Source organism: Colossoma macropomum, unplaced genomic scaffold (genome assembly GCF_904425465.1).
Source record: "Colossoma macropomum unplaced genomic scaffold, Colossoma_macropomum, whole genome shotgun sequence".
Taxonomy (NCBI): domain Eukaryota; kingdom Metazoa; phylum Chordata; class Actinopteri; order Characiformes; family Serrasalmidae; genus Colossoma; species Colossoma macropomum.
Genome location: NW_023494790.1, coordinates 31,667,830 through 31,683,835, shown reverse-complemented (window position 1 = coordinate 31,683,835; position 16,006 = coordinate 31,667,830). Strand labels below are relative to the sequence as shown.

The 16,006-nt window shown below is 38.0% G+C and overlaps 1 protein-coding gene across 2 annotated transcripts in view; it reads left to right on the top strand.

The window, feature by feature from the left end:
- Positions 1 to 2,770, top strand: part of snx29 (sorting nexin 29) — a 146,268-nt gene extending 143,498 nt beyond the window's left edge. The window contains exon 21 of one of the 2 annotated variants that reach the window (XM_036573094.1): positions 2,006 to 2,770. In XM_036573094.1, coding sequence (XP_036428987.1) covers positions 2,006 to 2,135 — 130 coding nt within the window. In that variant the 3' untranslated portion in view covers positions 2,136 to 2,770. The remainder of the gene's footprint in view (positions 1 to 2,005) is intronic. The other variant, XM_036573095.1, reaches the window with a different exon arrangement.
- The last annotated feature ends 13,236 nt before the right edge of the window (positions 2,771 to 16,006 follow it).

The window sequence follows — 16,006 nt, the reverse complement described above, 5'->3', positions numbered from 1 at the left end:
TTACTATCCGTCATATTGTGGCAGGCAGATATATATCACCTTGCTTTAATGCTGCTTTTTTCTGTCCTCATGACAAGATTCACAGTGTGTCAGAAACGATTCAATTTGGGGTGAATCTTTTCAAATTTTAGAAAGTACATTTTGCGTGATTGCTGATTTTCTCTCTTTCAGAGTCTCTGCTCTTTAGGCAGTCAGGATTTCTTATATCTATCTATATATCTATCTGTATCTCTCTCTCAGTGTGTTGATTTGACTGTAGAGGAGTATATTAGTGTGTTTAGAGAACAGTCGTATAGCTTTGTGTGTCAGATAGGGTTTCTGGGTTTCACAGCTTTGCACTCTGATGTGTTTTATTGCCCTTGCCACCACAGCTCAGTCTCTGTCATTGCTGGTGTTATTAGCTGTGTGAGCCACTTCTTTTCACTGCTGTGTGTATTTATGTGCATCTAGGGGAAACATAGTAGAACATAGAGAAAAGGCTGAGAGAGTAAAGACTCGTGGCTCTTCCTTCTGAAATGTTCAGCATGTTAATGGAAACAGTATAAATAGAGAGAAGTGTGTTTTTTTTTTTCTCCTCCATTTTTCTCCTCTGTGGACCCATACATTCGGAAAAAGCCTTGTTATGTTCTTTCCCAGCACAGCTGAAGAAACATTACCACAGAACAAGCTCAAGCTCAGCTTTGATTCAGGAGGACTTTGCTCTGTCCTTTAGGTCAGAAAATCACTTAAGTTTCTGATGTCTTTGCTTTGTCTTAGCATCCCTTCTCTGACACACACACACACACAGACATAAAAAAGCCACAGGGGTATGATTTTCTCAGGTGGTCGATGGCTCCCCTGGTTCCTGAGTAGTGTGGTTGTCATGGTAGCCAGTGAGTGAGGTAGTTTCAGAACAATCAAACAGAACGGCACAGCTGTGTGTGTGTACGCATGTGTGTGTGTGCGTGCACGTGCTACCTTTGATTCTGCCCATACCTCAGTAATCACAGAAATCCTTGTTTCAGTGCCTTTCTGAAACCTTTCAGTGTCTTTCAGTAGCTATTTAAATAAATGACCACAACCCCAATTATAATCATAAGGAACAATAATTCTCTCTATGTAAGATTTTAATTTAGTTTTATGTTTTTCTTAAGATTTTTTTTTCAAGCAGCTAGTAGCAAAGCTAATTGTTTTGTGTTGTTGTTCATGATTAATCACACATACTCAAATTTGACTTGAAGAAAGGTTTTTTTCCATTTAAAGAGCAGTGCATTGAAATTTTCAAATTTTCAAATTGGACTTGCTTCAAAAAAGCAAGTCCCATTTGGTTTTCCATGATACAGCTCCTTTAAAATGGAGTCTAATCTCTTTCAGCGTAAAGACACCTGTATGTAATTGCTGAAACAGAATAATGATAACATGGAATTTACACTTACAATGAAAAAGCGGTAGTTCACTGTGCTGTGTGAACATTATACAAATTACAAAATGCACCATCCACTCCCCTGTCCAAATATGTAAACTAAGCTGCAAAACAGCCTTTTTTTTAATTCATTGTCATTGTGGTGTCACAACCATGAGTACATTTACATGTGACCGTCCGTTCAGCCTACAGCAGTTTAGCCCACCCATTCACGTTATAATAAGGAGTGTTGTTACTGTAGACAGACTGTAGCAAGGTTGTTGGAGTAGAAGATGGAGCAGTAACTGTCTGTTTCTGCCAGTCAGGAAGGAAATGTATTATTGCAGCTTTCCAAAGAAAGGAGCCGCTGGAGTTTGTTATTTTTTCTGATGAACATGTAAACGTGAATGACTGTTTTGGTACATAAATCTTATAAGTGGATTTCAGGGCAAATATAAGAAAACTGTAGAATACGATAAACACTCTAGAGCTTTGTGGATACGACTTGTCCAGTGCAAGTCCCACTGCAGCAATTCCATCATGTCCTTGTGGTTGACCAGTGTGATAGCCTGCAGGAAACTGTGAAATAGTGGGATCCTATCACCTGCTTTTATATTTTCACAGGGACACTCCTGCTGCCAGTGAGAGTGGGAGCAAATCGGGCCGATCCAAAGCAACGTCACGATTTCCTCGGCTGGGCCGCAGCTCCGGTCGTGAGGCCCGCAACCCCGAGCCCCAGAGCGGCGACCTTTAACCTTCCATCCACAATAAAGAATGACAGAGCTATTGACTTCTGAACTGTGGAATTCATGTCGGAGGTAATTTGTCAGTGTGGAGGTAGGACAGGACAGCGGTCTCAAACCTCAGAACTCATCACTAGAACTGTATTAAGCTGACCACAGCAAACTTTTCTATAATGGGTGTATGCAGAGCCATCAATGGATAGCTGGGTCTAGAAACAGGGGTCCAACAGAGATGGGGAAGTTTTGCATACTTTTCTGTTCCTCTTTCATTTTTTGTGGTGGAGCTTTCTGTTACTATAGTGCCTCGTGTTTTCTAGCAGATGTTGTTTTTGGGGAAAAGCAGGATGTAATTCTGACAAAACATAAAACTTTGATGAAGCTGCACCCAGATTTGTGGCATCATCTTGAAATAACTTGCACATGGTCCTGTACTTAAGTCAACCAAAAAAAAAGTAGACACACCTTTTTTATGTGTTGTTACAGTGCTATACTGTTAGGCACAATGGTGGATTACAGTTATGCTTCACTGAATGCTTAATAGCTAAGCAAAAACAATCATCTTCTGTTTTTACACTGCTTAATTATTGTTCAGTGATGTATCAGGAATGTGTAGATTGTAGCTGAATGTTTGATGATGGCTAAAGCAGAAATTGAATATGCTGCTGAAGGAACTGCATGGAAAGTGATGGATTCTGCAGCCTGTCTGCTCATGCTTGTATTATACAATGGATCTGGAAGCCCTTGGTGTAAATTTCAAGAATCTGCCATTTTCTTTGATAACCCAAAATTTTATTACACACAGCCAAATGCACAGTGCACAGTGGGAAATGACGAGAATAATACGTCGATGGAGCTCTACTGCACGAATGAACAAAATCATGTTTTACTGTTTTAACTTGGAGCACAATGATGAACCTGTCTATACATGAATACTGTTTTCTTTAAACATATGACAAAGTTGCTTATCGACTGTTAATCTTATACTGTACATTGATATGAGAGAAATATACTAAAATTAGTACGTTGTTGAAATGCATTGTATATAGTGGCATTGTCATTTGCCTACATTAGCTTTCTGTTCACCCATCAGTACCTGTTGCCATAACACAGCAGCTCAATACTGTAGATCAGCCTTTTGTAATTCACCACTACTAAGCAGACCATCCAATGAATGTTTTCCCTCATATCAAACTGCTTCTGTACTCAGTTGGTATAACAGATAACAGCTGTTTTGCAGTGGCATGGTCGCCAGCCTTAAACCAGTAAAAAAAGCAAAATGAATACATGAATAAATAAGTAAAACAAAGCCTGGCTATACTGTGTCAACTCTGGGGACCTTTTGGACTTGGACTTGCTGCAAGTAAGTATATGATGTCATGTGATGACATTTCTGTCTACTTAAAATGCCAACTTTATTTCTAGAAACAATTTAAATGTACCTGAAGTAAGAAAAAAGTCAAGGCCTCTATTTGTATGCAGTCTTTTAACCAACGTAATGTTTAAATAAATAATTTGTGGTGGAATGTTTTGGGTTGAGCCTGGTAAAATGTTTAGATGAGAAAATGCACACGACTCACCGTAATCTAATATTTAAAAGCATCCTCTTCACTTTTAGGTGCTTTCCATGTACTGTTGGGTAATAAACTACATGTAATCTGGATTATGTTAGCTGACAAAAACCATGTACTTGTAATCAGTGTTGGATGCCTCTTGCGTTGCATTTCTATGGGTTGCTGTTTTTAAGGATGTTTTTGATTAGGCAACTGCAGTAAATCAGTCTTTTAATTCTTCATCTATGGAGCGTGCCCATAAGCATATGCATAAAAGCCACGTCTCTGTGACTGACAACTGCTTATCAGAAAGAAGGGAGAGGTTATCACATCTCAATCCTGTGATGTTTTGAACTATGAAATCAGTTACCTGATTAGAAAATCAAATAAAGCAGTTAGATCAGAAATTCTCCAGAGGTAATCTAGACTTTTTATCTAAAAATTAATCACTGATTACATTTTTTGTATTTTATACTCTGTACTAGATTACATTTCATAAGTAATCTACCAAACACTGTCTCCATTAGGCTTCAGAAAGTCCAGCGCAAATGCACTGATTTATCAAAGTAAAAACTGAAGCATTTTTGCCTTTGGTTTGAAACCTTTTTCCAACAGTGAAGTCGTTAAGTATTATACTTGTATTTAGCAGCTTTTTTTTCTTATTACCTTAATAAAGTAAGAAAGGTCAAGGCAAGGTCTCCAAATCAAATATGTTCAGAAAAACAGAGCTATGCTTATCTGCTGCAGTTCCATGTTGCTTTTTCTGCTGTGTCCTAAACTTTGAATTATGTTTGTCAGATAATGAGATTAGGAGGGCTAGGGAAAGTTATCCATAACATCTCTAAATCTCTCAGAGTCAGTTGTACCCATAAAAAAATAACATTCAATGGCCTGAAGATATTATCTTATTTAACTGTTTACACATGTTTACCATGATATGATATGAAGCTAATGCCAGTCATTAGATTCAGTCAAAACAGTGCCAAATAAACGGCGTGGCAGTTCAGACGGTGTTTATGAAAAGAGTTCTCATTGTCAGTTGACCAGAAAATGTGGACATGTTCAGTTAGGAGTGGATGACTGTTCTTGGCAGTTGTGTATCTACAGTCAAGCATGCACAGGCCAGACGCACTTTCGTACATCAGCACCTTCATGTAACATCAGCTGTATTCAAGGTTGGAAATCTGTCAGCAAGGCAATCTTCTAACAGACTCACACTTGTTGCACTTGTGATCTTGCCAAATACATTATAAATGTTGCTGTCAAAGTTGCCAGCTTAGGCCCAGGTCTAGTTCTTCTCTGGCTTACCTGCCTCTATCCAACTATTTACAGGCACATCTGCATCTTTAGGCCAAAATGCTAATTCATACAGTACATTTAGCGTATTTCTTTTGTGCAACTGAATATGATTTCCATGCATTGTCCTTTGTCTACAGGGCACAAGCGGCAAAGCTGACCTTACTTAATACAAGGTTGTTGTATAATTAGCTTCTTAAGTAGTGGCAATATGAATATAACAAAAAGAAAGCCTTAGCTGGATACAATTGGATGACGAGACACCGGCAACCAGGGAACAGACAAATACGAAACAAAGACTCAATTTAAAAGGATTCATGTTTAATAGGACGGTTGCCAGCTCCTTAGGTCAGGTCTTTCAGAAAATGTAGGTCAATAATTGGACCATTTCAGCGAGAAAACTCAGACCCGTCTAAATTACCCACAAACAAACTGAACTTAGATCACTTCCTGGGCTACTAGAGGCTGTGTGTTAGAGTGATTTTGTTGTGGTTAAAAGACCTAAGTACACAGACAGGAAAAACATGCACAAACCGAAACATCCAGTTGGTGTACTCTATACCCATTTTTGTATGTTGAAAGACTCTAGCACAGGAATGCGGGAAGGTGTTTAAAGTTGGGAATTTAAATTTGAAATTTTAAGCAGTATATATGTAACGTGACCGATGACATCATGCAAAATGATTTGTCCGTCTGTCTAACACATCAAAACACCGTTCTCTTGTTCTCATTGTAATGAAAATATGATGTTCACTTAACGGAGCATGACTACTACAGATTTTGAAAACTATAAAATACTAACTCCATTCTAAAACAAGAACACATGGGGTTTTACTGCTCTCAAATTATTATAAAGTTCAGAATGTTTTATTATTGTTAGAAATTGCAGTCTTGAAATCAGGGGTTGCTGCAACACACTCAGCACCCCACTTCCTGCATCCTTTCTCTAAAATGTTTTCCCCTAACCCCCTGACTGTGGTGAAATCACTGTAAAGCATCACCATACATAGCTAATTGATTTTGTAAAACGACAGCAAACAACAACATACAGTGTAATAAAATACAATAGAATAAAATACAATGTTCAATAAATAATCATTTAGAGTAAAGATGATTTCATGATTTCCAAAAAAGTCAGGACACTTTGCAAAGTATAAATAAATATGGAATGCAATGAGGTGCAAATCATTTAAACTCTGTGTTTAATTGAACATAGTACAAAGATATCATATCAAATGTTATGATATGATCATATGAATCTGATGAAATGTTATGAAATTGTATTGCCCATTCTGAACATGATTCCAGCAGCACATTGCAAAAAAGTTGGGACAGCGTCAACAAAAGAATGATTAAGTTGTGTAATGCTAAACAAACACCTGGTGGAACATCTCCCAACTAATTAGGTTAATTGGCAACAGATCAGTAACATGATTGGGTATAAAAAGAGCATCCTAGAGAGGCAGCCAAACAAACAAAATCACCCAGTACATTCAGAAACAAATAATTTTACTGTTTTTTTTTTACCTAAACTTGAAACAAAGATGATGGTGGAAGGCAACATTATCCAAAATAATGGCAAACCCTAGGCCTAAGTATTTGTCAGTAGAAGGATAACTACACATATATAATACAAACCATACTGAACTAAGTAAATTTTACACAAAACAGTTTAATCAATCATGGTTTATCCACAACAGAAAGTGGAAGAATGATCCAACCCAAATGTAAGTTGACACACTGCAGTATCCATTGTGCATTTAAAACAATTGTAATAAGTAAGTCTAACATTACATAAATACTCTAATTCTAGATACTCTGGCTTGTGGTTTGTCATAGAATTTGACACAATGATTCTTTTCACATGTTTTTGGAATATCGCAGGTGAACTTTTAATTATTTTTTATGTGTAGTAAATATCTCTAGGATCTTAATCTGTTTACAACATATTTTGTCAAATTACCTACCTTGATTTGACCTCCACTTTTCAAATATGAGGTATTTTGGATGTGCAATTTATTACAACATCTTTTTGAGTGATGGAGAGTGTTCATTATTCTGGACACATCAAACATTTATAACTAATTATCTGAAAGTTATGAAATTACACAGGACTAGAATACTGTAATTAATTTTATACATTTATCTTAAACCAAACTGGCTTTATCTTGCTTAAAATATTCTATAATATATAATTCCAAACTTTTGAACAGTAATGTATGTGAACATTTAATTACATTTATGTTGACCAAATGTAATGTACTTTGCAAATATTGTTGTTTCAACAGAAAGTACTGTTCACACTTTGGTCCACACAGTCCATATATGGAAAGTAAGCTGTAAAACACTGTTTTAAATTCATTATGGTAGTGATGTCATAACTATGAACATATTTAAATATGACCATCTGTTCATATTGAAGTGATACTGCAGATAGTGGGTAGTAGGTATTATAGCATAAGGGCATTAATGGTTGTGCTGATCCTGGCTGAGGCAAATGTGATGCAGCCTGCCAAAGGATCCGGACATCTTAACGTCTATTTTGCAAGGTCGAAGGTTAACGTTTATTTTTTTTCTGACATTCCTGAGGATTTTATCCCACGTTGCTTTTGGAGTGTAGTGCCTCATTTGGTAGAGATCAACCAATCAGTACGAAGTTCATTTACACATATCAATCAGTTTCAAAGACACTTAAGCAAAACAGTTTGATTAATTCTAAGGGATCAAGAGATGTTGGTAAATGTTCGTGTAAAAATATAGTGCAACTGTTTTTGGGTACATAAAAGCACACAAATGTTCTATGTCGACTTGAGGGGAAGAATAAAATACAATAAAAAATTGAGCCCTTATACTGTAGTGTTGCTTTCATACCTCTGAGATTGAAAAGATATTGATGACACACAGCTGATCACACTGTGATGTAATCTCACATGATCTGGACTGCTGAGTGCATTCTGCAGACAAGCCATTTATCAGAATTTATTCCATGGATATATGCAGGTGTAGACCTACTGGGCCTTGCCTGGATCATTGAAATCAGATCACAGGGCACAATGCAAAGTGCAACATAGCACATAGGATCAGACCATGCTTCTGATCCTTCTGACTATGTCTTCTGTGTTTGGAAAACCTTTTGCTTTGTAACAAAATTTTCTGGCACACAATTAATGCGGAAATAGTGCCCATCCTGGAGTTCTAAAACAGCAGGCAGTCCAACAAGCCAGCCATTCTTGCAATAAACAGCTTTTTGTGTGCTGTTTTCCAAGCAGCTCAATTGTTTGTAGTCGATGTAATTAGCACTAAATTATGGTGATTATGCTAATTTAGGGTGAACTTGTATTAGGCATGAATAGGCAAAATGACAATAAGCAGGTGCTGATTAAAGCAGTTCTGTAGGATCCTTTAAAATGATAGTTTGATTTTTTTAATCAAATGAACATGATTTACCCTAAATGAGGTAAATCAGCCAAGACATGTTTGGATTATATACCATCAGTTAGCACTGTACAAACTGCAGGAATGTCAACATTTACCAAGAAGAGTGCATCTAACCAGCGATGTGATATGACCTGATTTTAAAATAGTTAATAAATAAATTAACTATTAACAAAGCTTGTTTATTAAGTTTTTATATAAAATAAAAACTTAATAATCAAGCCTTGATGTGTTTTTTTAATTTAATTTATATATTTTTTAATTTAGTGATTTCCACTACAGGGTTAGCTACATGAGCTATGTAGCTCCGGTGCAAAACTAAAAAAAATAACTTCAGACAACCATCTTGGCTGATCAAGGTCATTTTGGGGAAGGGGACAAGTTTGCAAATAAGATTTTGCCGAAAGCTATCACTTTGTTTTCTCTGGTATTTCTCTTGGCCTTGGTATGCCAGTGAAAACACATTGTGAAGTGGAGGCCGGGATAAAAACACAGCTACGCTGAAGAGGCTGAGGAAGTATAGGATGTGTGCACTGAGACAGAAAGTAATTGGAGTGCAAGAAGGTGAGAGGAATCGCCTGGGATGTGTGTGAGGAGGGAAAATACCACGGTAAATGGGTGTGAAATGTAACAAGTTTGTGTGACAAATTATAGGGAGAGCACAGAATAATTCAGCAGTGGAAGGTGAAGGAAGTTTGGAGTCCAAGAATTTTCTGATGTTCTTTCAGAACAAACTTTCTCTACAGTACATTCTGGCAACTTACCTTAAGCCCATGTTTAGTTAAAGCATTTCATTATGGAGAACATTTATCATTGGTGGCAGAGAAGTGGCGGTGTGGGAACATCCCTGTACAGTGTTTCATCGCTCATCTGTCCTTTTCCATCAGCCCTGAGACGGAGTGTTCCAGTGAGTTGGACAAATGGGCCTGACCTCCATCACTCAAGTGTCTCAAATGAGCCTGGCCTGACAGCACATCTGTCCTTCCCTTGAGCAAATACAGTACAGCACTTCAGTGGGGATGTATGGCAGAGGTCACATAAAAGACCCAGATGACAGTTAGGTCTGAAATGGAACCTTCTTTGGTAAGGTCCTGCACCATAGTTTAAGCTGAGTCAGGCTTTGTAAAGGAAAATCATGGCTTCTCTTTCTTGTAAAAGCAGAGGAAACTTGAAAGGACCCCCTTCACTGTATCAAAGCTGTTCTATTGTATCTGGAACATCTCTGTATGCTTTCAATTCAAATTTGACTCAAGTTAAATAACTCTAGGCCTATTCAGTAAAGAAAAAAGATGCAGGGACATTGAAAAGGCTGACTCATTGGAGTCACCCTGTGCTTTCGCTTAAAAATGTGTCAGAATAAAGAACAGTGAGTCCATAGCCAGCAAGTATATCTGTGTCTATGTGCCAGGTTGACCGGTGCTTGTGCATGTGGCTGAATGAATGGGTCCAGGTGGTCAGAGGCTAAGGACTGTGTGCTGTGATAGATCATTACCACGCCACCGATCGTCTGGCTCCCACTGTAACCACACAGGAGGGTGCAGGACTGATCTATGGAGCTCCAGAGCACATGTTGAGAAGCACTCATTACAGCCACCTCGGACAAGCCTCCAAATCTGAAAGAGAGTGCTGAAATACATTTCATATACCTGCTGCTGTCTCTAAAGTGTCTTGAGGACATCTGCAGTGCCTGAAATGTTCTTGTAATGGTTGTATAGTGATAGAAAAAAAACTTGAACTTGAAAAAACATTTATATATTATACATATATATTATGCATATTAACATATAACATGTTATGTAAATTAAATTTTATATTATATGAAGATATACTTAATACTATAACTTTAATCACACCTCACACTTTTTAATCCTAATATGAGGCATTGCAGTTGAGAGCTTAACTAATGCAACGTTTTTAGGCATGCAGGGCCAATTCTTTCTATAAGCGATGCTGTTTAGGGCCCCTAAGCGTCAAGGGATGATGCAATTATGTAGCAGTTAGTAAATTATTTGTGTCAATCATGATATTGGTAGAAAAAACTTTTATGAAGATCATCAATAATTTTGGTGTGGGGAGGGGGGGCATCACATTCAGAAATGGCAGTGCAAATTGATGGAAAATGACAAGAAATTGTTCATAGGACATTTGATAAATTCCTATTTTACAAGTGATGTTTCTATTTGTCAGAAGCTGGTCTATATAGCTTGTCAAGGCTGACGCTCCAGTACAGGCGTGGATTAACTTGAGGGCTTGCCGATTTAGGATCCTATACTATTGCAAAAGTGTTGTTTGGGATATGGTTTGTTTTCTTTTGTAACAGAATTGGCACATGCTGTGTGCTATACAAATAATGGCATGATCTTTGTAATCCTATTTATAAGCCTTACACTATACTACAGACTTGCTATAATACTGTGGTGCAGATCTCACACAGTCTTTCGCCATTTATCCTTGTGACCGATGCTACTGAGGCAGGATGTGAAACTCTCACTCTTCACCACCCACAAAGAACCCTGACCTTGAAGGAGACGGAATTGCAAACTCAGAGACTGGCTGTAACTGAGCATAGCAAACACGCACTGTTTGTGCCCATGAACAGAAAACATAAGCAAGAGTCTTAAGAGGCACACTTACAATCAGACATTCAATATGGAAGTCAGTGGGGTCTAAAGTGGGTCTTGATTCAACTGACATTCATTTATTAATTTCATGTGTCAATGTGTCAGCTGCAAGGCGATTGTCTTAGAGATAAACAGATACCTATTTGTGGGGTAATTTTCAAGAACAAGTTTCAATAAATTATAAATAAATAAAACATAGATAAATAGATACAACCCTATTTCCAAAAAGGTTGGGATGCTGTGTAGAATGTAAACAAAAATAGAATGCAATGATATGCAAATCATGTAAACCATATTTTAAAGGAAAATACTACAAAGACAACATATCAAATGTTGAAACTGAAAAATTGTTTTTTTAAACATTTTGCCCATTTTGAATTTGATGCCAACAACATGCTCCAAAAAAGTTGGGACAGGGGCATGTTTACCACTGTGTTTCATCACCTCTTCTTTCCACAACACTGTGTAAGCTTTTGGGAACTGAGTAGACACTGCTGTATTTTGAAAGTGAAATGTTTTCCCATTCTTGTTTGATACAGGATTTCAACTGCTTAACAGTTTGGGGTCTCTTTTGTCATATTTCTTGTTTCATAAAGTGCCTCTTATCAGTGGTGACAGGTCTGGACTGCAGGCAGGCCAGTTTAGAACACAGACTCTTTTAATATGGAACAATGCTGTTATAATACATGCAGAATGTGGTTTGACATTGTCTTGCTGAAATAAGCAAGGTCTTTCCAGAAAAAGACATCGTCTAGATGGCAACATATGTTGCCAAAACATGTATTTTTCATTCAGCAGTAATGGTACCTTCACAGATGTGTCACCCATGCCATGTGCACTAATGCACCCCTATACCATCATGAATACTGGCTTTTGAACTGTGCGCTGATAACAAGCTGAGTGGTCTTTAACCCGGAGGACACAGCGTCCATGATCTCCAAAAACAATTTCAAATGTTGATTCGTCAGACCACAGGACACTTTTCACTTCCCCTCAGTCCACTTTGAATGAGCTTGGGCCCTGAGAAGGTGGCAGCAATTCTGGGTCCTGTTTATGTATGGTTTCTTCTTTGCGTTTTAGAGTTTTAATTTGCATTTGTGGATTCAGTGATGAACTGTGTTCACAGACAGTGGTTTTCAAAAGTGTTCCTGAGCCCATGCAGAGTTCCACTACAGAATTAAGTCTGTGTTTGATGCAGTGCCATCTCAGGGTCCAAAGATCACAGCCAGCAAATACTGTTTTTTGGCCTTGTCTCTTACATACAGAGATTTCTCCAGATTCTCTGAATCTTTTATTGTTATTATGTACTATAGGTGATGAAAAGCAAAAGTTCTTTGCTATTTTATGTTGAGAAAAGTTATTCTTGAATTGTTGCACTAATTAATTGTGCAGTCTTTCACAGAGTGCTGAACCCCTCCTCATCTTTACTTCTGAAAGACTATCTAGGATGCTCTTTTATTCCCAATCATGTTACTGAACTGTTGCCAATCAACCACCAGGTGTTTTTTTAGCATTACACAACTTTACCAGCCTTTTGTTGCTTCTGTCGCAACATTTTTTTTGGAATGTGTTGTTGACATCAAAATCTAAATGGGCATATATTTAAAACATTTCTCAGTTTCAACATTTGATGTGTTGATATTTTTGTACTATTTTCAATGAAATATAGGGTTTAAATGATTTGTACACCATTGCATTTTGTTTTTATTTACATTTTGTATGGTACCCAATTTTTTTGGAAATGGGGTTGTAGATAGATATGCATTTTCTGTACTAGGCCTGATCCACCTCACATATGTTTTTTTAGGTATAACTACCAAGCCAGTCATTTTGTGACTGTCACACATTCAGCCTCGAGTGTTGTAGCGGATTTGCTCAAGTAAAGTCAGGCATCACTGGAGAAACATGCATGAGGTTAGACTGACACCTGTTTGGTGTCTGAAGTTAGTTGTTAGGTTTAGTTTTTCACTGGAGCTTATACATAGCTTATACTTAGAATTAGCATTATGCAAACTGCCTTCCTAATCATCACATTCTTTACTCACAGTGCATTTTGTTGTTAAGTAACCTTAAACAGACTCGCTTATGTGGCTTCTGACATTTTGTGTAAAATGAAAAACGTACAGCCAAAATTCAGACTTTGAAAATTTAGAATTTGAAACAAGCTGTTTATGGCTATGTGATATATGTACAGCAAATGTATAAGCCTTGAAGCTTCAGTGCAAAATTGAAGAAGCTAACTTAAGACACCAAAAATGGTGTTACTGATTGGCTATATTTGGATTGACTACTTTTCAGCAATCTATCACTTTAAGTGCAATATGTTAAAATCTTAGTCTTATTACATCCTAAGGCTTATTATTCAGGAACTACATGGACTACAAGGCAAATGATCATAGTTATTCTTAGCTTATATAACTGTGTAATGAAAGTTTGGACCAACAGCCTTAGGAGTCAGAATGTAGCAAGCTGTCTGTCAGCCGGTTTGCTGGTAAACATTGGTATTTGACCTGGAAACCACTGCTACACCGGCAAATGAAAATTCCTTCTGACACAACATCCGGTAACACCTCCCTCCTTTTCTGCATATGGGGAAGGATTTCACTTCAAGTTCACTTGTTCAGAGGCCAAAGAGTTTTTATTTTAGGCCATTTGAGAATATGCAATAGGAAAAACATTAAATGGACAAAAGTATTGGGACACGTACACTTTACACCTACAGGAGCTTTCATGACATTCTAAATCTATAGGCAGTAATATGGAGTGGTTCCCCCCTTTGCAACTGTAACTTTTTTTTTGCTTCCACTTTTCTGGAAAGGCTTTCTACTAGATTTTGGATTATGTCTGTGGAAATTTTTGCCCATTCATCCAGAAGAGCGTTTATTAAGTCAGGCACTCTGTTTTAGTTCATCCCAAAGATGCTTGATGGGGTTGAGGTCAGGGCTCTGTGCAGGCCAGTCAAGTTCTTGCACTCCAAACTCACCCAAACATGCGACTATGGATCTTGCTTTGTGCACTAGGGCACAGTCATGCTGGAAAAGAAAGGGGCCTTCCTGAAACTGTACAGTTGTCCAAAATGTCTTGGTATGCTGAAGCATTAAGTTTTTTTTTCTCTTGAACCCTTCACCTAGGCCAACCCCCGAAAAACCCCCCATAGCATTATTCCTCCTCCACCAAACTTTGCAGTTGGCACCATGCAGTCAGACAGGTAACATTCTCCTGGCATTCGGCAAACCCAGACTCGGCCATCAGTCGGCCAGATAGAGAAGCATGATTTGTCACTCCACAGAATACATTTTCACTGCTCCAGAGTCTGTGGTGGTGTGTTTTACACCACTCAATCCAACGCTTGGCATTGTGCTTGGTGATGTAAGACTTGCATGCACATGCTTGGCCATGGAAACCCATGCAATAGAGCTTCTGGCACACAGTTTTTGTGCAAATGTTAATTCCATGGGGTGTTTGGAACTCTGCAGTTATTGAGTCAGCAGAGAGGTTGGTGACTTTTATGCATTATGCGCTCCTTAGCACTCGGTGACCCTGCTCTGTAACTTTACATGGTCTGCCTCTTTGTGGCTGAGTTGCTGTGGTTCCTAAACACTTCCACCATACACAAATACCACTCACAGTTGATATCTAGGAGGGAAGAAATTTCGCAAACTGACTTGTTGCTACAATGGCATCCGAATACCGTACCATGCTCAAATTCATTGAGCTCTATAGAGCTCTACATTCTATAGAGCTTGATTTTATGCACCTGTCGCAATAAGACTGAATGAAACACCTGAATTCAATGATTAAGAGATGTGTCCCAATACTTTTGTCCATGTAGTGTATTTGGACTAGTCCATCATGTCATGTGATAACATCAATGTTTTGTGCAACAATAACACCAATGTTTGGCTTGAATTTCAAGCATTTGTCAAGCAAACTAAATCATTCCTGAGCACCACGACTGGCAACAAAAAATATCTAAGCAGAAACTTTGGTTTGCAAATGTAATCTTCAGTCACTGGGACTGTTTGATATTTTGATTTTTGTGCACATCAACCATTGCGGTCAGAAAATTTTGTAGAAAAAGATGTAGTACTTTAAGCATGTAGTACTTTTATATGCTAGTGCTGCTAGCGCTGTCAGTGTTGCTGCAGTATAATCAGACTGAGAATAGTTGTCTCCATTAATGTAGTAGTCAGATCACAGACATGAGCCTATCTATTTGCATAAGCCCCTGCTACATGAACCAAGAAGCTATTGAGAGGGACTCCCAGTGGCAGTGTTATATTTGGGTAATCCTGTCTACAGTGATATGTCCTCATGGAGTGAGGCCCAGGCAGCTGCTTGACCCCTTGCAGTGGTTTTGTAGTCAGAGCTAGGCTCATTCATAAATTTGCTAGGATGTTCTTGGTCAGTGAATTTAAGTAATAGTGTTTTTTGTTGTCTGTTCTGTGATTATCTAAATAGCTTCCCTTCTCTCTCTTAAAGCACTTTCTTTGAAACCATCAACTAGTAACTCTTAAATTTTGGTTGATAAAATGGGCTATGTTGATAACACATTATGTCTTTAGGAAACCATTTGTGTGCATGTTTAGCCTCTTCCTGTCCAGTATGTCCATCAAGTACTGCTGCACATCACTATGGAAACATGTTTTTCTCTGTTTTGTTTCTTGTAAAGATTCAAACCCAATTAGTGTCTGAATTTGTGCTTGAACATTATTATTAAACTACTTGAAAAATACACTTCACTCGGTGAATAAATGTCCCACCACTTCAACAGTAAAGTGGTTTACTGAGCAGGCATTGTGTATGACAGCCAATGATCCACCTGATTCAGCATTGCACTACTTTGCTGTTGAGATCAGAATGGTTCTCAGGGCCACTTTATAAGGTCTGTTTTCTAGTCAGTCCTGTAATTCAAACAGCTCATCAGTAAACTTATATTCTGCCTGCATCTTATACTGGCTCAGTAATTTCATAATACAA